The sequence below is a fragment of the Drosophila bipectinata genome, chromosome XL (assembly GCF_030179905.1).
Source record: "Drosophila bipectinata strain 14024-0381.07 chromosome XL, DbipHiC1v2, whole genome shotgun sequence".
In the NCBI taxonomy this organism is placed as follows: domain Eukaryota; kingdom Metazoa; phylum Arthropoda; class Insecta; order Diptera; family Drosophilidae; genus Drosophila; species Drosophila bipectinata.
This window is the reverse complement of record NC_091734.1, coordinates 4,929,990-4,950,904: the sequence shown is the minus strand read 5'-3', so window position 1 is coordinate 4,950,904 and position 20,915 is coordinate 4,929,990. Positions and strand designations below refer to the sequence as shown.

The following is a 20,915-nucleotide window of genomic DNA, read 5'->3' as shown; positions in this document are numbered from 1 at the left end:
TAATAAACTCATAAAGAGTCTATATAATAAACTCTATTCATAACCTCTACAGTTCTATAAAAGTTCTTTAAGAGCTCCCTTCTTAGGGAGAATCTTCTATAAGAATCTTAAAAAACAATCTATTAGAATTCTATCCAAATTCTATTCAAATTCTATTCAAATTCTATAAATATTTTAAACGAATTTGTTTGAAAATGCTATGCAAGTTATATAAGAATTTTTTTTAAAAATTCTATAAGAACTTTATAATCATTAATCATTTATTATAAACTCTATAAGAGTCTATATTATACACTCTATATGTAACCTCTAGAGTTCTATAAAAGTTCTTTAAGAGCTCCCTAAGATTTCTATAAGAATCTTTAAAAACAATCTAGTAGAATTCTATTCAAAATTTTTTAAATTTTCTCGAAGTTCAACATTAATTATCAAAGATCTATCATATACAAAAAATAGTTCTCTAAGAAAGAAAGAAAAAAGCGAATAAAATAAGATTTCTATGAAGAATCTAAAAAAAAAATACTAAAATAATTCTATAAGATAAGTATAAGAAGTATTTTTAGTATATACTATATGTATATAAGTAAGTATTAAATTTTAAGTAGGTTTTTTTTTATCCAAATCCTACATGAACTATTCTTAAAAATTCTAAAAGAGGTCTATATAGGACAATAGATATTGATAGATAAAAACCGACAAGTATTCTATAAGAGTCCTATCAGAAATTATTTTAGAATTCTTTTTAAATTTAAGAAATATCCTTGAAGAGTTCTATAAAAATTCTATATAAATCATTTTACAAGCTCTATAAGAATTCTACAATTTCTGAAACTTTTTTAAATACCATGTCAAGCTAAAACTTATAAGAAATGAAACATATTTAAGCAAAATTCCTTTGCTTTCCAGATCAGAACTCAGAAATATGATATAAAGAATTTTTAATAAATACAATTTCCTATAAATGATATAGATATAGACCTCAAAATGAAACCATTTTTCTTTAAAGAAGCTATAGAGTCAATAGTATTATATCGTTCCCTAAGAAACAATATCCAAGGCAAAATATAATAAAATCTTTTCTCTAAAAAAACTTTTAAGTTAAATAGAAGATCTTAAAATGGAACCACTATCCTCAATAGACCTCTTATAAGCCCTGCTCTTTATAGACCTTTTTATAGGTCTATGATCCCCATAATGCCCCAATATAAAAATAAACAGAACCAAATATATGATAACTAACTGAAGAAATATCTATAAATTATAAAGAAGACTTTATTTTGGAAGACACCTTTCCTTATAGACTATATATAGACTCTTAATAGACTCTATAATAAAGAGACTATAAATCCCTCAATTAAGGAATAAACTAGATAAAATATAATAAAATTATCACAAAAAAACCTTTTAAATTATAAAGAAAACTTCACTTAAAAAAATCTTCTCCTTTATAGGCCCCTATACCCCCCCTCTACAGGGTACATGGTACTCGAGCGTTAAAACACCCACTAGATGAAAAAAAGAAAATAAAACCAAGACGTGCCTGGCAAGAAGAAAGTAACAATTTATCTTCGTTTGTTGCGGAAGTTGCAAGTGCAATAAACAACTTTGCAGGGGGGCTTGTGGCAAGCACAGGGTGCCGCACAGCCAATGCAACATTTTGGTGCAAGAATAATTCCAAAATATTTAGCCAACAACTCGAAGGGGGGGCTGAGATCTGGTAAGAAAATTGAAATAGCAAGGATTTTCAACACAAAACAAAGTGAGCATCATTAATTGCTGCCCGTTTGGTTAGATGGAGGGGGGGCGTGGCATGTTGCAAGTAAACTACACTCCCCCACCCCCCCGAAAGGGGAGTGGCTGCATTAGTTGGCTGCAATTAGTCAGAAGCATTTATCTCAAGGTGGAAAGAGCTTCAAGTGCTTAAGAAATTCTTAAAAAAATTAAATATTAATTTAAAAATTATATAAATTATATAATTTTAAATAAAATATTTAATAATTAAAAGCTTAAGAATAAAAAAACAACCAATAAAAATCATTGAAAAACCCCAACTAGAAACCTCACACCCCTGGCCAAGGACACTTGTGGGTCAGTAGGGGAGGTCAACAGGGGGCGTGGCTTTGGGGCGGATGTTGGCACCCATCTAATTGCAGCTGCCAATAAAGACAAGGGCCACCAAAGGGTTATGGGGGCAGGAAAGGAAAAGCAGGATCAAGCGGAGGCCATTTGCCAATTGCTTTTCCAGCGTTTCCGTTTCCGCTTTTGAGGCTTTTGTCAGTGTGTGTGTGTATCAGTGTGTGTGTGTGATGCGCTTAGTTAATGATAATTAGTGAAGCTCAACATGATGATGAGGTTACTACTAATGAAGATATTATTGTTATGCACACATGCCCCATGCCACATGCCACATGCCACATGCTCCATATTTGAATATATATGCCACCAGTGTGTTTGCTCGCTTTAATGCAAATAATTCATTTCATAATCAAGCGTTGCAAGCGCAGCACATCTCACAGATACCAGGACTCACAGATAGAGATACAAAGATACACACCCATACTTGCACAAAAGGAGGTGGAGATACAAACACAAACAAGGACACTGATAGCCGTGCAGGTGGCAGATGCATTGCAAGGCAAACAGTCGGAAGGAATAGGTCTCCATGATAGTCTTCGGCTCGCCTCGCCTCCTCCACCCATGTGGTCCGCATGTGGGCCAGCCCTTTGACCTTTTGTGCCAGCCGAGGGATTCCAAAGCTCTAAAGCCCCTCCCTCCAGTAATGAGCAGGCTCCCCAGCTTCAAACAAATATAGAAATGAACTTTTGCAAGCAAATACTTGGGATTTCAAGCCGATTTCCAACTCTATTAGGACCTTACCACTCTCTCTCTGTGGCAAAGGATATCGTCCTTTCCAAGGATTCCATCCGAATACTGCTCAGATTCTAGTGCAGAATGGCCAGAAACCCTTCCACTAATTATTTGAGGTGTTTCTCTTGGAAATCGGGTGAGAATTGGCCGAGATATGGGTATGGGTAGGGGCCCTATGGGGATATCCGCGATTTTCAAAGGGGTTCCATCGGAAAAATTTGAAAAAATTCGAAAAAATATTTTATTCTCGGATTTTGATGCAGAATGGTGGAGAATCCTTCCACAAATCGTTTGAGGTACTCCTTTCTAGAATCGGATCAGAATTGGCCGAGATATGGGTATGGGTAGGGGCCCTATAGGGATATCCGGAATTTTCAAAGGGGTTCCATCGGAAAAATTTGAAAAAATTCGAAAAAATATTTTACTCTCGGATTTTGATGCAGAATGGTGGAGAATCCTTCCACAAATCGATTGAGGTACTTCTTTCTGGAATCGGATGAGAATTGGCCGAGATATGGGTATGGATAGGGGCCTCATAGGGAAATTCGGGATTTTGAAAGGGGTTCCATCGGAAAAATTTGAAACAATTCGAAAAAATATTTTATTCTCGGATTTTGATGCAGAATGGTGGAGAATCCTTCCACAAATCGATTGAGGTACTCCTTTCAAGGATCGGATGAGAATTGGCCGAGATATGGGTATGGATAGGGGCCTCATAGGGAAATTCGCGATTTTCAAAGGGGTTCCATCGGAAAAATTTGAAACAATTCGAAAAAATATTTTATTCTCGGATTTTGATGCAGAATGGTGGAGAATCCTTCCACAAATCGATTGAGGTACTCCTTTCTAGAATCGGTTGAGAATTGGCCGAGATATGGGTATGGATAGGGGCCTCATAGGGAAATTCAGGATTTCCAAAGGGGTCGGAAAAATCGGAAAAATTTGAAAAAATTCGAAAAAATATTTTATTCTCGGATTTTGATACAGAATGGTGGAGAATCTTCCCACAAATCGTTTGAGGTACTCCTCTTTAAGAATTTAATAAGAATTGCTCAAGATATAGCCATTTTACCAAAATATTACGTATACGCACCGTTGGCCCCTAGAAAATTTTAAACCCAAACGAGACGCTTTGGAACAGCTTTAAAGTTCAGAAACACTTTAAGAGGAGCTCTTTGAGTGGAATTTGTGAATGAGGAATGTGAGTATGATTTTTCTGTGAGGCACTTGGGTCAAGTCCGTTAACCCCTTGTCGCCCCAACTCCAACCCCAACTCTAACCCCCGGAGCTCTGGCTGTTCATCTGCCAGAAGCACAATTAAATCGAGTGCAAACCGCAAAAACACAAATGAGAAATGCAGCGAGTTTTCAGTTTATCGGCAACGAATCACCCAACTTGTGGATGGAGGTCTCTTGGCCCAACCCCCCACCCAGCCCCCTGGAAAACCCTTCCGCTTGCCGTTCGGCACTTTTCACTTTTCGGAAATGACTCCGCAGGAGGCCGGCCAGCAAACAAAACAATGACGAAAGAAATGCAATAACTAAAACCGACCGCAAACAAAACTTTTGCCAGCCGCAGTTACCAACAAAACAGAACATAATGTCATTTAGGGCCAGATATCCAATGGCCAGGAGGGGTCAGAGGCGGGGAAACCCTCTGATGAATGTGCGTGACACTCCAAAAAAACCAGAAAATAGTTTAAAATGTAGTATTTAGTTTAAAGTTAAAACATAAAGCTATATAATGGAAAGTAACCGGAGAAAGGTTGAAATAAATCAGACTTGAAGGGGTCAGGGGTCAGGGACTGGAACATAAATCATAGAGGACTCTCTGCCTGTCGATGTTGTATCCTTTTTGGCCTTTTGTTGCAAGTAGGATATATTATTTTCGTTTTCTTTTTTTTTTATTGTTAATGCGAATTGGTTGACTGGCGCTTAGATAAAGTCAAATTATTTCTTCCTTCTTTGTTTGCTTTCTTTCTTTCATTTTTTCCCCCTTTTTTGTGTTTGTTTTGCTTTTTGTTTGTTTGTTTGTTTGCATTTCTCCGAGTTCTTGGGTTCTTCCAACTCTTTTTGCACGCACCCCTCCGCTCAAAAGATTGACTGACAGTCGTGTGCTGATATCCTGCCACAGGACCATGCCACATGTGTGTCGATGATTTTTTTTTTTTTTTGCTCAACTTTTCACTTTGATTCCGTTTGAATTTCCGCACCTTCGCACATACATATAGGAGGGAGGGCATACCTCTGCCCGATTCGGCCTTAACTTTTTTTTTTTTTGCGAGATTCAATGATTTTGAGGAATATTTCTCAACGCAGCTCCTTTGACAAACAAATGAGACTGGGAGAGAGGAGAGAGGAGAGAAGAGAAGCAAACATATACCCACACGTGTTTGCATTGCAAATCCTCTTCCTACGACAGCCAGGGTATGTTAGGTTAGTTTAAAATACTATATTAGTATATATACTAAATAAATAAATCATATCTTAAAACTATAAGCTAAACAAAAAACCCAAAACAAGAACTAAGAACCTCCCGCTTAAAAGTATGCTATGATTTTTGTGCTGGGTACTCACCTCGCTTACTCCTTCCACTACTTTCAGATGGCATCCGGTATAACGGGACTTGGCGAGAGGAGCCCACTGCAGCCACACTCGCTGCTCTGCTCTCCACCTCTGTTTGCTCATGTAAATCGAGCCTTCTCTTTCCTTGCCCTCCCCTCGCCACTGTCACCGTCCTCTTCTAACTGAGTTTATTAACGTTGGGGTTTTTTGGACGCCCGCCAACATTTTCGGCTTGACCTCCGACCTCGACTCGATGACGGCAAACATTTGCATTTGCATTTACATTGACATTCTCTGCTTGTTACGCGGCTTAGGTAACGGGATTTTTGATTTTCCACCTCTCCCTATGCCATTCTTTCATAAACTTTGCCCTTAATGGCCAAAATTTAAAGGGTGGCCTTGTTTTAATTGAATATAGTTAAATTTCTTAATAAATTTCTTAATGCGGCATTTCTTAATAAAAAATTAAGAAGAAGAAAATATATGCATATAAAAACTAAAAAAATTTTAACAAATTTTATAGAGTATTTTTAAATTTTAGATAATTTTTTAAGTACCTTTTAGGCATTTTAAGCTTCAAGACTTTTCTGCAAACAGGGTCCACCCTCTAAGCTCTAATTGCTCTTCATTCAATTAACGGTATGTCAAAGGCAAATCTAGAAATAAAAAAAATTTTAATAATTAAAATATAAAACCAAAATATATAATTTTATTAAAAATTAATATTATTAAAAATAATTTTTGTATAAATTTTAATAATAATTGTAAAACTTTTACGCATTTTAAGTTTCTTTACTTTTCTTTAAATAAAGTCCACCCTTTAGCTTCCTTTCCACTTTCCACTTAGTTCTACCTTTCTCTTTTTTCTCATCCACTCGAAAAAAAAAAATGAAAAGGACAGGCAATCTTCACCTTTTTGTGCACTTCACTTAATCGATTATCTTTTGTGATTCACTTTCTTAATTGCACTTTAATTATCTCATTATAATATTAAAAGGTTTTTTCTAAATTAAAACAAACTAATTAAGATTCTTAAGCCGCCGCAATTCAACAGAATTTATGCGCAGTTACTGTAAGCTCCGATCAAAGTTAGAGATAAGAAACGTGCATGTGCATGTGCATGTGCTTCTTCTTGCATTTTTTTCTTCTCCCCCACTTCATAGGGCCTCCGAGGGGGAGGGGGATAAGAGTTCACTTACCTTATTGCCGATCTTGGTTTTAATCACTTTTAGTTATTATATTTAATATTTATTAACTATTTTAGTATTTTTGCTTAAAGTTCCAAGATAGAGACAGAGATAAGAAAAAATGACTCTTCTTCTTCTCCTATTTCACAGCTTCACTTTTCGCTTTTTCTTTCACTTTCTTTAGCACTTTCCTGCATCACCACCTGCTTATGTTCATTACCTTGTTAATTATTACACTATTTACTATTAACTTTGATGATTAATTAATTTTAATCTCTTAAAACAATTAACTATCAAACGTGTGCAAAGTTCACTAACCGATTGCAGCGATTGATTGAAATGAGCGATAAGAAAATGTGGATCTGGACCATCTCTCGCTCTCTCGCAGCAGCCCCGCACCTCGCTCACTCTCCAAAGCTCAGCTCAAGCTACCCTGGAAATGAGTATCAAAACCAGCTTTGATTGTTTTCCCAAGTCACGTCGCCCCAATTAACTAAAAACAATTAAAAATAAAAAAACATATTTTATCAATGCCGTGATAATTTTAATTCAAGTTTATTGTTTTTATTTTTTTTGGTTTAAAAAAAAAACTTCAGCTGCGTCAATAGGGTCTCTTATAGCTCCCTCTCTTTTTGCATTTATTAATGGGTATACACCTGCCGGTCGCATCCCGGGCATAACCATCCAAACAGTAGCAACCGTCCGGGCAGCGTATATGCCGTATCAGGCAAGGCTCTCCCAGGGTAGCACACTCCGTTTGGCAGCTGGGGCCGCATGGCCGAAAGTTCTCATTTTCGGGGCACTCTCTGGGCGCTGTGAGTTAAAGCTTTAGTTAACGGTGGATCCTTAGAGGGGAGTTTGAGGGGGGGAGTTATTTCACTCACTAATGGGTATCTGAGCGGAGACCTTGAGCAGCAAGAAGCAACTGAGCAGCAGCAGCAGCGAGTTCCGGAGGAGTGTCATCTTTGAATTTCAGAAATCAAAACTGATCGGATGAGCTAACAAACAACGGCTTTTTATACTCAGTAATTAGAGAGTAGATGGGGTATAATAGACCTTTGATTGGGTTTGCCAGTAATGGTTATTATTCACTAATTTTAAATAGAATACCCCCAATAAATTAAAAATTATTATATTCCCCTCAAATCTCCTAACAAAGCAGGGTATTCTCAAGTCGAATAACCCCAAAAACCCCCTCCAATTCTAGAACCAGCTATCGTTCAAGGGGATCCACCCACCAGGTGTTTCAGAAACAATAACAGACCCACCTCCGCGGGGGGTTACCACCACCTGACTTGTTTACAAAAATATGCTCGGTGCTTTATTGAGGGATACGGTCTATGGACAAAATACCTAAAATTTTCAAAACGCAATGATGGCCGAGAATGATGGGCGAGCGAGAAGCTACTGGTGGTGATCATGGAGATCAGGCGGAGCTGCTGCGTCGGCGTCTCTTGTGGCGCTTGTGACTCTTCTTGCTGGGCGTCCGCCGGCTGTGCGACTTGCTGCTGGACCTGCTCCGGCGTATGCTCTTGGCTGTGCTTCGGGAACGGCTGCGGCGACTGGTCCGGCTGCTGCGCGACTTGCTCCGGCTGCGGCGTCGCTTCTTGGGACTCTTGCGGCGGGAAGAGGACTGCGATACAGATGCCGATTTCCTGGTGGATGACGAGGCTGATGCCTGAGATGGTTCTTTTGTTTCCTTGCGTCTTTGGCGGCGTCGATGGGAGGAGGTTCGGCTGGAGACACTGGCGGAACTGCTTCTCGTGCGACTTCTAGACCGACTCCTGCTGCGCCGGTGGGTCTTGTAGGAACGCGAACCGGAGGATTTTGTGGATGTGGCCACCACCTGGACGTCGTCGTCGTCGGAGAGGAGGACCGACGTCGCTGGCGGCGGTGGAAGCGGAGGAGTGGCTATCGTCGGCACGGGTTTGCTGGTGAAGGTATTGGTGCTGTCATCGTTCAGCAGATTGTACTTTTCCAGATCACCGTCATCCTCCTCGTCCTCCTCCTCCTCCTCTTCGTTGTGGGTCTTCTCCTTTTCCTTGTCCTCCTTGGGCTTCTCCTCGGTTGGGGCGTCTCCCTCGTCATCGTCGTCGTCGTCAGGTCCGAAGTAGGTGATGGGTATGGAGCGCACGGAATCGTTGGATTCGTTGTCACTGTCGTTGCGGGAAACACCCGCCGCAGCTTCAGGAGGATTGGGAGCACTTCCCGGGAGCGAGGCCGCCGCAATGGCACCTTCACCTAAAAGAGGATTAGTGCCAGGACAACTAATAGATGCGGAGGAACACTCACCTTTGATTTGATTGAGGAATGCCAGAGCCTTTCGTTTCCTCTCGAGCTGGAGCTGTTTCTCCCGGGATATCATGCCGTTCAGCTTCTCCCGGGCTATCTGGGCCAGCTTGTCCTTTACGCGATCTTCAGCTAAAGGATATTTCCATTAATTTTGAAAAAGGATTCTATACGAGACCACTCACCTTGTCGCTGTTCGTTGGAAGAAGAGGAGGCGCCTGCTTTTTGGTTTGCGGTTCTGGCCAGGAGCTGCGTCTCCACCTGCTTGATGGCCCGCTGAACGCTGTCGGGCATTCCGGGACGAACCTGCTCTGATCCTGCCACCGAACTGGCCTCCTCGTCGCTGACCTCCTGAGGCATGGTCGGTTGCAGCGGAGTATGTTCATCTCGGGCCCGTATGGAGAAGCTAACAGGTCCTGGAAGGATATGGAGGCGATAGAATCAACAATCCAAAGACTATCCCCACAAAACGAACCTTTGTCCAGACTATTCCCAGCCGCTGCTGCTGCTCCTCCAAACTTGAGACCCTTCTTGGACATTAGAGCTGCTGCCACGGCGGCAGCCTTGCGAGTCTTCTGCTCCTTGGAGGCGGCGTCCACATCACCGGTGACTTTGTAGAGGTAGTAGGCGTAGAACTCGTTCTCCGGCACCAGGAAACTGAAACGCTCCACGCTCTTTGTGCGCAGCGTCTCCTCGAACTGGCGACCATTCTTGATCACGTACGTGGCCGTCTTGTCGATGATATGTCGCAGGTTTTCCTCGGGAACGGGGAACTTGAGGATTACTTCGGGTTTCTAAAGGTGACATGGAGGGATTAGGGATTCCACTTGAAACTCCAAAGCTACCTTACCTTCTCTTCCGGTTTGGGCGCCGGCTCCTCCTCCTCCTCCTCGCTTTCGGAGCTATAGTTTTGGGCCAGGGCCAGTGCGCTGGTGTTCTTGAGAAGCTCCACCTGTGGCGGTGCCTCATTCGCCTCCGGCTGCTCCTGCACCGTCTCCTCCTCGTGGGCAAACGTACTCCCATTGTATTGCAGCAGCACGGGCGTGAACTCCCCTCCCTGACTATGGCCCTCGGATCGGCAGCTTAGCGTGGGCGAGGCAGTGCCTCCGGAGTGCTGTGAGTTGCCGGCATTGCTGCCCTCATCCTCGAGCAGCACCGCCTGCAGAGGCACGCCCTTGATCTTGCTGATCAGCTGGGTGTAGGCACAATTCGCCGAGGGCTTGTACTTAATGGTGGGCACTGTGATGACCACTTGGGCCGCCCTCCTCGCGCCACTCTCCTCGCCTTGTCCGCCGTCCACTGCCGCAGAGTCTTGATCCTGATCCTGTTGCTTCTGATCTCCGGAAGCCTCTGAGTCGGGAGCAAACTTGGCGGCCTTAATGGCCGCCAGCAGGTGACGATAGTAGGGCTGCAGGTAGCCGCCCTGGGTGAGGAAGTCGAACTGGGGATTGTTGGCCTGCTTGGCCTTGATCAGGATCTCCATTTGGGCGCCCTGGGTGGCGATGAATCGAGCCGTCTTCTCAATAATGGCATGCTGTTTCATCGTCTCTGGCTGCAAGGATATGGCTTTTAAGATATTTCTTTAGAGGATTCATAGCTTGACGCACCAATTGCATGTCCAGTGGAGGAACCATCATCAGGGTGCGTGGAAGGACAAAGGGCTGTTCACTCTCCTCCGAGTTGGGCGAGAGCTGGGCTGGAGTGGTCGAGGAGCCGGCTGCTCCCGCTGCCCCAGACTGGCCATCGTATTGGAAGCCCACCTGGCTATAGCTTCCACCGGAGGTCTCTTGCTGCAATCGTTTCAGATCCTCCTCTGAAGCATCCCGCCAATCAGTGTCCAAATAAAAGAACAGAATACATAAAAAATACAAAAAAAATAAGTTAGTATTTTTTATCAAAAAAAAAAAAACTTAAGGTCGATGTCCTAAAACAGAGAGAGATAGTTAGTTGACACGAAAAAGAGATGGCTAGAGAGGCGGAGAAAGAGAGGCTCGTCCTCTCGCTCGGGATTCGTTCTACGATACGAAGAGATCTGGAAATAAAGCTCGAAATCTGTCTGGGATTTGTGAGGTTTTTTGGTATTTACCTGCTCCGAAGGACACTCTGTGGAAGGTTCTGGGTGTGTGACGTTGATTTCTTTAGTTCTTGATTTTTTTTTTTTGATTGTGATTGACTTTTGTGGTATTTTTACGGTATTTTTCAGTTTTTTGAGGTTAAGATTAAAGAATAAATAGGGTTCAGGAATTGTCGATAAGTATTTTTTAAAAAATTTGAACTTAATACCAAAAAAATAAAAAAATACTTAAAAAACGAAGTCTAAACATGATGGAACAAGTCTAAACATGATTGAACAAGTCTAAACATGATTGAACAAGTCTAAACCTGTCTGAAGTGTATTATCGACAAGCCTGAACCCCGCGGGCCCCAGCCCCAGCCCCAAAGCCCCCATCCGGACTGACTCACCTTGCTGCATACGCAGCTCCTCCTCGTTGTTGTAGAGGAATAGATAGCGCTCCTCCTCGCACAGCTGCTCGGCCCGCTGCTCCTCGGCGCTGAGGTATTCCAGGCGATTGCCATAGCCACCAGGTGGCGCCTCGTGTGGCGTCAGTTCACAGAGGGCGCCTCTCACATCATACCTGGTAGTTAGATGGTTTTTGGACGCAATAGTGGGGTGTAATCGATGATCGATGATCGGATCGGATCGAGAGATTTAGAATCGCGGGTGGCAGTGTGGTTGGTTGGGTTGTGTGTGAGCCGAAAGAGAGCAAGCAGAGAAATATAAACAGAGAGCGGAGAGAAGCATTATCAGTCGATTGGCAAGAACTGGGGGGGCGGGCGGCACGCCTTGCGAGCGGAGCGGCGGGCGGGTGGGGGCGTGAAGCAAATGGTAGTGTATCGAATATCCTTGGACTCCTATACACTTTATGGTTAAAAAAAAAGGATTAAAATAATAAACCATTTGCTTCACACACTCGCTCGCATTCATACAATATTCATATAATTATAATTATAATTAAGATATATATATATATATGTATATATAATATTATTATCATCATAATGCATACTGTTCAGATTAGATTAGGTTTTAAGGCTAGAGATCGTTCATACATACCGCTCCGGTGGCTAAAAAGTTAATCGGTTTACATTTAAAATGGTCAAAGAATTACAGTTTCAAATTGTTTATGGATAGAGATTACAGTTTGAGAAGCACTGAAAAGAGCTGTTATTACAATGGTGTGTGTGTTGTGTGTGTGTTTCTTGTGTGTGTGTATATATGTTGGTTTTGTTTCTATGTATAATTTCTTGATTTTTAGCGACTTTAAAAACACTTTTTTGAAATTTTGAACTTTAAGGTTATCTCGAAAAAACATGTTTCGACTTGTCTGAACTTTTCGGTTTATGTTAAAACTTGTATTTTCTTCAATTTTCAGTTGTATCTTGTAGATAATGTAATATCTATGTTTGTTTGTCTTGTTTTTAGTTGAAATACATTTAAAAACATTCACATTTCCAATTTGTTTTGAAAAACATTATTTTTAGAAACAATCATAGGATGAGTTTCAGAATTAATTGATTCTATTATTTTTTAAGTATTTTGAATCATTTTTAAAGGTTTAACAAGTAAGATTCCAAATCTTTTAAAGATTGTTATAGAATCTTTGTTTATTCTTCATAAGAATTATAGAAGAATATATATTATATTATAGAATTATAGGAAATATAGGTTATTCCATTTTAAAAACCTAAAACTCTCAATTAATTCAACAGATATGAGAATTAATAGGATTTTATAGAAGATTTCTTATAGAGATCTAGGATCAATAGAGATATAACATCTATAGAGATCTTGCATCTATAGAGATCTAACATCTATAGAGATCTAGCTCTATAACCTCTCTAGTAAGCCCTGTGACTTGTAGTTAACCTCTATACAATAATAGGATTCTATAGAGGCTTTCTTATAGAGATAAACATATCATCTATAGAGATCTAGCTCTATGACCTCTCTCTGGTTAAGGCCTATAACTGATAGTTAGCAAATATACGAATGAATAGGACTTTATAGAGACGTTCTTATCTACAAAGACCCGGATCTTCTACAATCTCTCTCTGGTAAGGCCTATGCTTGATATTTCTTGAAAAACTCCACTCCTTGAACCCCAATTCCAGTTCTCAATGTGTGCTTCTGTGGGTGTGTGGGTGTTGTCGTGTTGGGGGGATCCTTACAGGACACAATTTGTTGAATGATTTGAACGGACGAGTGTAGATACTATACTGTATGGATATATATGTATGTATATGTTCTGTATTCGGTGTGGACATGGTTGGATGGTTGGGTGGATATGGTGGAATGGTTGTGATGGTGGTTTTTGTGGCGTACTGATTATCGTATAATTAATGCTCGGGCCAGCCCCAATTATTAACCTGTCTATCTTGAGATTTACATCGCCCATCCAGGGGATCAGCTGCCGGCCGTGGTCCATTTCGCGCGCCTTCTCATCGTCCCGAAATATCTTGCAGGCATATCCAAAGACGAGCAGCTCCAACGGCGGTTGTCGGTTGCTATCGTGACTATAGCCAGCTCCAGATCCACCAGTTGCTCCACTTCCATTACTATTACAGTTGATGATGCTGCCGCCGTGTCCCATCGAGGACGTGGACGAGGATACCAAGGATGTGCCTGTTTTGCGTAGAATTCCGCCCACAGAGCCACCTCCGGCATTTCGTACATTGTAGGGCATCATGATGATGGTACTTTTGGGGGCCGGGAGTTGGAAACTGAAGGACCAGGATGTCCTGGCAATTCAATCACGATGTGATGCTCCTTTTGGCTCCCCTCTCTTTCCCGCTCTCTCTCTCTCTTTCTCTTTATGTGTGTCTATCTCACTCTAGTGCTAGGGCACTGACGGAGCCTCACTCACTATCTCCGAAGACGGACTAGGACTTGGTTGTCCTAGAACTCGTCATTTTAAGTAGAATTTGTAGATTCCTGGATTCTATTTGTATGCGAAATATGCCTTCGTGGCAGAGTGACCAGACTGTGTGAGTGCTTCCTCTTCCAAACGCAGTATTCCACCATTCACGTTGGCAGGGGTGGGTTTCGGTGATGCCAATCTGGCTTATTTCAAGCTATATATAGAATCTATATTATATATCTTGATTCTAGCAGTTAGTTTAACGGAACTTTTCAAATATAATACTTTTATAATCAATATTTTAATAATAATACTTTTTAATAAATATTTTATTTTTTTGGCATAAAAATGAAGGCTTACTTGGATCACATATCAAAGATATAGCATTTTTTTTTTATCTATTATATCCAATAGATACTGTCTTTTTATTCTTAATTAATATATAATTATTTCACACTCCATAATAGTCTATAATCTCAATCTTTGGCATTGGGAAACTTGAGAGTTCGCAGCCTCGAATAGATAATGTCCCAGTCCACATAGGCCCCCACCAGATGGCGCTTGTTGCCCGGGGCATCCTCGTAGGCCGTCCGGCCGTGCAGCATCCTCAGGTTGTTGAAGACAAACACATCGCCCGCTTGGGTCTTGAACTCCACCGCCTCGGACTGGGCCAGGGAGAGGAACTTGTTGTAGGCCTCGTACCAGGCCATTGCCCGATCCAGTGGCACCGTAAACCGACTGTCCCGCTTGGTTGTATTCTGATTGATCCTGGCGTACTGCCCGTCCACGTCCAGACAGATGACCGGCGCCCGCCACAGGCTGTGGAACGGCTTGCCCGCGTCGCCATCGTGTCCGATATCGAACCAGTTTACGGGCACCGTTCGTAGGACTTCAAAGTCCTGGGGATGATGTTGCTTGAGGGCAGCGGCCACATTGAAGCCATCGGTAAGGGTGTTGGCACCACCGCTGGACTCCGATTGGACCAGAGTGTGCAGGATGTTGATGCCGGCCTTGTACTCGTAGTAGGGCATGTCCGTGTGCAGGGGCAGGGGTGTCATCAGGTAGGCATAGTTGCCGGCATTGGGCTTGGACTTGACCTCGAACACATCCCTGAGGGATAGAATCTCAGTTATCAGGGGCTATATCTCTATATTATCCATATCTATATCGGAACCACCCGAAACACCTGCTGGGTGACAAGCAATCGCCACAATCTATCGCCCGACAGCGATAATGGCGCTACTTGATTCCCAGATAATGGCCACTCGAGGGAATGGTTATGTCTTTAAGATTAGAGGAGCTATCGGAGCTACGAATCTCCCCCAGGAGAAAAAATAAAAAAGAAACCATTACCCGTATGTGGTGCGCTTGATGTAGCCAATCCTTTCGGCCAGCTTCCTGGCCACATTGATGTCATCGGGCGCCTCCTTCAGGATGGCAAATCCCTGCACGGCCAGTGCCTCCAGCCAGGCCCGGAGCACCTTGTCCTGCTGCAGCACATCCTGGTAGTCGAACTCCCTGCGCATCGCCGGGAAGTCGGTCTTGCCCCAAAGCTGCGGCGGCGGCTTATAGACCTCGTTCAAGTAGCGCCTCCTGGCCGCCTCCCCAAAGTCCCGCTCCCTCAGCCAGGCTATGTCGTAGCTGCTCTTGTGCTCATCCTGCCATGTCACCTCCAGTTTTTGCTGCTCCCGATTGTAGTGCAGCTTGGAGACTTCAATGTTGAAAGGTCCTCGCTCCCAGTGACTCTTCCGGGCTCTGGTCGCGGCGTGGAAGCAATCGGGACACTGACAGTTGTCCCGCAACCAGATCTGTGGATACTTGAGGACGTGGGGGCCTCCGTTCTCCTCGCGAATCTCCACGTAGCCGGGCGCCAATGAACGAGCCACTGTGCTCGCCGGCCGGCCCAGGAGCAGCCGTCCAATTAGGTTTCTACAGCTCAGCATTCCGGGTTCAACTGCCTGCCCAACCGAGAGGGTTTCTGAGAGAATGTATCTCCTCCCTGCCGCGATAAGCTTATCACAGGTCGTTCTCTTCCAGCAAAGAGTACTCTGAGGCGACGGCCTCCGGCTGCTCCAGCCAGCACTCTCTTTGGTTCTCTGTGGGCACAAAGGTGCGTCGACTTTTGCAGAGCGAGCACTCCAGGAAGAGGGAGAGGCGTTCAATCTCGGCGGGAATTTCTGGTGGAGATTCCAGTGGGGGTATAGGCTCCTCTAGCTTTTCCTGCTTGGGTTTCGTCTTCTTCAGGCGACGATTACGCTTCTTCTTGGGCTTCGGCTTCTGCTCCGGCTCCTTCTCCACCTGGAGCTCGGTATTCACGCCGGGAATCAAGGGCTGGGAGCAGCGTCGGCACAGCTGGCGCTTCACGGCGGGTGCCCTGCATGGGAGGAAGGGTGTACGTTGAAGGATGACTGCTCCTTGGATCCAACCAGCCAACTTACATGCGCATGACGGCCTTGGTGCCCACATTCCGGCATAGTTTGCCGTAGTAAGCCGCCAGTTTGGGTTGTTGCTGGTCGGCCATCAGGTGTGCCGCCTGGAAGAGGAAGTTCATCCGGGAGAAGACCTGTTGCTGGGCCAGTAGCTTCCTCTTGATGTCCTTGGTCATTGTGGGTGATGGGAGTTCCTCGAAATATATTTTTTTATTGGATTTCTGGGTTTATTTTTTTTGAAAACACATGTGCGGGCTGGCAGTGTGACCAGACTAGGATTACGAAATGAAAGCCAAAGATTTCAAGTCTTGTTTTTTAGCTTCTTCTTCTAAGAGGGTTTTAGTTTTTAATTTTTTTAGTTTAATTATTAAAAATTAGGATTGATTTGTTAAAAAAATTAAAAAATAAGCACTTGGAGCTACTTCCAGGTGAATGACAGCTGCTGTCTCTTTTTCTCGCGGCGATTATAACGCTACTTTTCCCGCCTGCCCAATGGCTGGTCACACTGCCGAAGCCAGCTGTTTCCCGCGTTTTTGATTCGCGAATTGCAATTGGCCAAAAAGGAGTGCAGCGGGAAAGCAGACAACTAACCAGGCCGAGAAGCCAAACAATGCAACGGCAGCCGACCACCTAGAGTCCTGCCGCCGAAGAAGGATTCCCAGCCAACAGTCAACGTTTGTTTTAAAGCTTTGGAGGAGCAGATCACCAGGTGGAGTTGGAGGATCAGATCACCAGGTGGAGTTCGAGGAGCAGATCAACAGAATAAGTGGGAGGAGGAGAAGTAGCCCCATCCTCTAGGCATCATGTTTATACAGGATCTGCGTAATGACTTCTACCGCCAGCTGGTGGGGAAGCGCATCCTCATCATCGTCAACTATGACATCGATGCCATCTGCGCCAGCCGCATCCTGCAGGCACTCTTCAAGTACGATCACATGCTGTACACGGTGGTGCCCATCATGGGCGTCACTGGCCTGAGGCGGGCCTATGGCGAGCACCAGGGCGATGTCAAGTACGTCGTCCTCGTCAATTGTGGCGGCTGTGTGGACATTGTGGAGCTCCTGCAGCCGGCCGAGGATGTGACCTTCTTTATATGCGACTCGCATCGGCCCTTCGACGTCTGCAACATCTACAGCGACCGGCAGGTGTGCATTCTGGGCGATGCCAGTCTGGAGGAGAACATACCCGCCTTCGAGACCATATTCTACGACTCGGATGGAGAGGACGACGACCAGGATGGCGAGGAGGAGGACGGCGAGGATGAGAACGACAACGAACAGGATCAGAACGACAGTGGTGCGGGAGAGTCCGATCAGGAGGATGGAGAATCTCGGCCGCCCAGGAAGAACAAGCTCAGTCGCCTGGAGCAGCACGAGCAGCGGGTCCTGAAGCAGCGAGCCCGCCGGCAGTGGGAATCGGAGCGCGATAGGATCATGTTCGAGTACACCCAGTTCAGCTACTATGGCCGCTCCACGGCCCTGCTCATCTTCGAGCTGGCCTGGAAGCTGTCCAAGGACAACATGGACCTGCTCTGGTGGGCCATCGTGGGCATCACCGAGCAGCTGCTCCTCGGCAAGATCGAGAGCGGCGCCTACACCCTCGAGCTGGAGCAGATCCAGTCCCATGTCTCCCGCCTGACGAACAAAACCAACGACCAGAACACGATGAGTGCCTCCAAGATCTGTTTCGAAAACGATCTGCACCTGGTCTTGTACCGTCACTGGCCAGTCACGGAGTCTATGAGGTGAGCTTGGCCCTCCTGACCTCCAATGGATGGCTATATCTTACTCCCACTATGTGTTTCAGGTACTCCCGGTATGCCAGTTGCCAGCTGAAGCTGTGGACGCTGCGCGGCGAGAAGCGTCTCCACGAACTGCTCCTGGAGATGGGCCTGCCGCTGGTCCATGCCCGCCAGACCTACGGTGCGATGGACTTGGTGCTGCGCAAGGAATTCTACTCGATGGTGGAGCGTCTGGCGGAGAAGTACGACATCCCGGACATCGTCTATGGAACCTTTACCCTGAGCTACGGCTACAGGAGCAGATATGCGGCCGCCGACTACGTCTACGCCCTGCTGGCCATCATGGAGTCGGTGAAGAAGCACAAGACTCCGGAGGATTGTTTCCTGGAGGCCTCCGACGCCCTCAGCCGCCAGCACAAGCAGCTCCTGGCCGCGGGCATCGATCAGGCCAAGCTTCTCCATGCGGCCGTCTTCCGGCAGGTGCAGAGCAGCCTGGAGGCCCGCCAAGTCCACTCGGCGGGCTCCTTCTTCTACTATGTGCTGCAGGAGGAGCACGCGTTCTTCTCCTATCCGTATGCCCTCTGTCTGCTGGCGCGTTTCCTGCTGCGCGGGCACGTGGCCACGAGTCGGGCCCGCCAGGCGCCGGACCTGCCGCTGATCGCTACCTGCCCCCTGGACGCCGTCAACGGCATGTGCCTGCTGGTCGGGATCGCTCCCGTAAGGGAGGATTCGCCGCGCAACTTCTTCGGCAAGGCCTTCGAACAGGCGGCCCAGAAGAGCGGTGTCTCCCTGCTGCAGGACTTTTTCGAGCCGGCGGTGGTCCAGCTGCGTCAGAGTGACCTCACCCGCTTCCTGGACGCCCTCACCGTACTGCTCACATAGTTTCCACATCCATTATAGCGCCTAGTTTATGTTTTTTTTTCTAAGATAGACCCCTAAGACCACCACCCCCTGAGAGAGACCTAATACGATAATATTTTATAATTAATACCCCCCCCCCCCCCCTCCCCTGTATACAACTAAGACGATATTATTTATATGTCCTGTAATCCCGTTTTATCGCCTGGACCACAAGAGTTAGCCTAAGAGATGATCCGTTTTTTTTTTAATAGACCTACATATCCAGACATCTTTGCGAGAAACGAGTGTTGACCAGCTCCTAGAATAAAACGTAGATGTTTAAAGTGTTCAGCATGAAGGAGTGCGAGTTTTCCATGAAGGGGGGGGAAGGAGAAGGACCTGCCAGAATAATTAAAGGTTATCCTTTCATTTATTTACAAGAACAGCCACCCACATCCTACTAGCCACCATCAGCTGTAGGAACTCCCCACTTCTTTCAGCTTTCCTTCCACTATTTGGAGAGGATCCGCTCGCAGGATTCGCGCGGAGCCCAGACAGGCCGTGTCATCATAGAAGACAGCATACTGGCCCGGTGTGATGGCTCTCAGAGGGGCATCTAGCACCACTTGGAACTGATTCTCGTCGGAAATCCTCAGAGAACAGTCCACCAGGGGCTTGGTGTGCTGGAAGCGAAACCGACACCTCAGGAAGCCCTCAGAAAGGCACCTTCTTTGGGACTCGGCACACAGCCAGTTGGGAGGATCTAGGTGCATCCGTGTACTGAGCACCGAGGGATGATCGTGTCCTGCCGCCACATAGATGGTGTTGCTGGTGGCCTCCTTGCGGGCCACAAAATAGGGTTGAAGGAAGGAACTCAGGCGACATCGCTGGCCCACAGTCCACTGATGAATACCCTCGTGTTGGCCCACAATAGCGCCACTATCCACGTCCACAAAGTGTCCCTTCTTGGAGCTGATGTACTGCGGAGTAGAGATTCTCTTTTAAAACGCTGTTTCCCTGCCAGGAGTTGGAAGTGCTACCTCTCGAATAAAGTCCTTGAAGTTCCTCTTGCCGACGAAACAGATCCCTGTGCTCTCCCGTTTGCTGGCCAGCCGCTGGAGGCCGATCTTGGCGGCCAGCTGCTTCACCTGCGCCTTCTGCAGATCCCCCAGGGGGAACATGGTGCGCTGCAGCGACTTCCGGGCAATGCCGGCCAGGAAGAACGTTTGATCCTTGAACGTGTCGGCGGGTATTAGGAGGCGGGCGTCTTCCTCGCCACCCCTGGCCTTTTCCAGGAAATTTCCCAAACTGTTGCGGGCATAGTGCCCTGTGGCCACCGCATCATAGTTGAGACTCTCCAGGCAATGCCTGTGGAACAGGTCAAACTTGATGTGCCGGTTGCACAAGATATCCGGATTCGGGGTGAGTCCCTGCTGGTAGTCCTCGAGGAACTGGCTGAACACCGCCGTCCAGTATTCCCGCACATAGTTGACTTGTCGCAGCTCCACGCCCAGTCGCCGGCACGCCCACTCGGCATCCTTCAGGTCCGCCTCGCCGCTGCATCGTCCTGCCTCGTCGAACTCGTCCCAGTTTCGCATAAAGACGCCCAGGACACTGTAGCCACGCTCCTTTAGCAGGTGGGCGGTTACGGCGCTATCCACGCCTCCTGACACGCCCACCACCACCTTACGGATCATTTAGTTTTCGAATTAAAATCAAAATATAAAATATTTCTTCATAACAATGGTTTGTTATTGTCGGCGAGGTGAACAGCTGATGCTTGGAGCAAGTTGGCAGCTCTGTCATCTGGCTTAAGAGTATTTTTCATACTAACAGGAAGTATTTTTGATAACGGTATTTTTTGATGTAATTTTAAGCATTTCTTTGTTTTATTAATGAGAATTTTGGGTTTTCTAGTAAATTACTTTGAGAATAATTATTTTACATCATATTTTTATAAATTGGAAGCAAGTTTTATACAATATTCGAGATATTTTCACTATTTTTAACCATCTTGCTAGTATTTTTTACTTCTAAAGCTTAAAATATCCAAGAAAATCATAGTTTCATGAATGAAG

General features: G+C 45.3%; 6 protein-coding genes and 1 long non-coding RNA gene across 8 annotated transcripts in view; 1 reads left to right on the top strand and 6 right to left on the bottom strand.

Annotated features, from left to right (window-relative positions):
* The window catches only part of LOC138925887 (uncharacterized), a 32,380-nt gene extending 26,540 nt beyond the window's left edge, over nucleotides 1-5,840 (bottom strand). Inside the window, exon 1 of the long non-coding RNA XR_011442115.1 lies at nucleotides 5,445-5,840. This is a non-coding gene — a long non-coding RNA (uncharacterized lncRNA). The remainder of the gene's footprint in view (nucleotides 1-5,444) is intronic.
* Nucleotides 5,841-7,157: 1,317 nt separating this feature from the next.
* Nucleotides 7,158-7,589, bottom strand: LOC108130312 (chymotrypsin inhibitor). Its single transcript, XM_017248704.3, has 2 exons — nucleotides 7,504-7,589; nucleotides 7,158-7,432 (listed from the first exon to the last, which is right to left on the bottom strand). The coding sequence occupies exons 1-2, from the start codon at nucleotides 7,580-7,582 to the stop codon at nucleotides 7,221-7,223; spliced, it is 291 nt and encodes a 96-aa protein (XP_017104193.2). The 5' UTR covers nucleotides 7,583-7,589; the 3' UTR covers nucleotides 7,158-7,220.
* A 325-nt stretch (nucleotides 7,590-7,914) lies between these two features.
* On the bottom strand, nucleotides 7,915-14,088 carry su(w[a]) (suppressor of white-apricot). 2 transcript variants are annotated; one of them, XM_017248765.3, is made up of 8 exons: nucleotides 13,337-14,088; nucleotides 11,372-11,544; nucleotides 10,516-10,721; nucleotides 9,759-10,460; nucleotides 9,384-9,702; nucleotides 9,094-9,324; nucleotides 8,912-9,040; nucleotides 7,915-8,860 (listed from the first exon to the last, which is right to left on the bottom strand). In XM_017248765.3, the coding sequence occupies exons 1-8, from the start codon at nucleotides 13,654-13,656 to the stop codon at nucleotides 8,046-8,048; spliced, it is 2,895 nt and encodes a 964-aa protein (XP_017104254.2). In that variant the 5' UTR covers nucleotides 13,657-14,088; the 3' UTR covers nucleotides 7,915-8,045. The 2 variants fall into 2 exon arrangements, with proteins under 2 accessions (XP_017104254.2, XP_070132911.1); XM_070276810.1 differs by lacking the exon at nucleotides 11,372-11,544 and having other exon boundaries at nucleotides 13,834-14,087.
* Nucleotides 14,089-14,273: 185 nt separating this feature from the next.
* LOC108130282 (gamma-butyrobetaine dioxygenase) lies at nucleotides 14,274-15,770 on the bottom strand. Its single transcript, XM_017248671.3, has 2 exons — nucleotides 15,181-15,770; nucleotides 14,274-14,937 (listed from the first exon to the last, which is right to left on the bottom strand). Exons 1-2 carry the CDS (start codon nucleotides 15,768-15,770, stop codon nucleotides 14,304-14,306), a joined length of 1,224 nt encoding a protein of 407 aa, XP_017104160.2. The 3' UTR covers nucleotides 14,274-14,303.
* A 73-nt stretch (nucleotides 15,771-15,843) lies between these two features.
* Rpp21 (ribonuclease P protein subunit Rpp21) lies at nucleotides 15,844-16,518 on the bottom strand. The gene is made up of 2 exons (XM_017248682.3): nucleotides 16,266-16,518; nucleotides 15,844-16,201 (listed from the first exon to the last, which is right to left on the bottom strand). Exons 1-2 carry the CDS (start codon nucleotides 16,430-16,432, stop codon nucleotides 15,844-15,846), a joined length of 525 nt encoding a protein of 174 aa, XP_017104171.2. The 5' UTR covers nucleotides 16,433-16,518.
* Nucleotides 16,519-16,758: 240 nt separating this feature from the next.
* Cdc45 (cell division cycle protein 45) lies at nucleotides 16,759-19,195 on the top strand. Its single transcript, XM_017248775.3, has 2 exons — nucleotides 16,759-18,000; nucleotides 18,063-19,195. Exons 1-2 carry the CDS (start codon nucleotides 17,060-17,062, stop codon nucleotides 18,877-18,879), a joined length of 1,758 nt encoding a protein of 585 aa, XP_017104264.2. The 5' UTR covers nucleotides 16,759-17,059; the 3' UTR covers nucleotides 18,880-19,195.
* Nucleotides 19,196-19,246: 51 nt separating this feature from the next.
* On the bottom strand, nucleotides 19,247-20,625 carry LOC108130379 (mitochondrial tRNA-specific 2-thiouridylase 1). The gene is made up of 2 exons (XM_017248786.3): nucleotides 19,878-20,625; nucleotides 19,247-19,817 (listed from the first exon to the last, which is right to left on the bottom strand). The coding sequence occupies exons 1-2, from the start codon at nucleotides 20,532-20,534 to the stop codon at nucleotides 19,308-19,310; spliced, it is 1,167 nt and encodes a 388-aa protein (XP_017104275.2). The 5' UTR covers nucleotides 20,535-20,625; the 3' UTR covers nucleotides 19,247-19,307.
* Nucleotides 20,626-20,915: the final 290 nt, after the last annotated feature.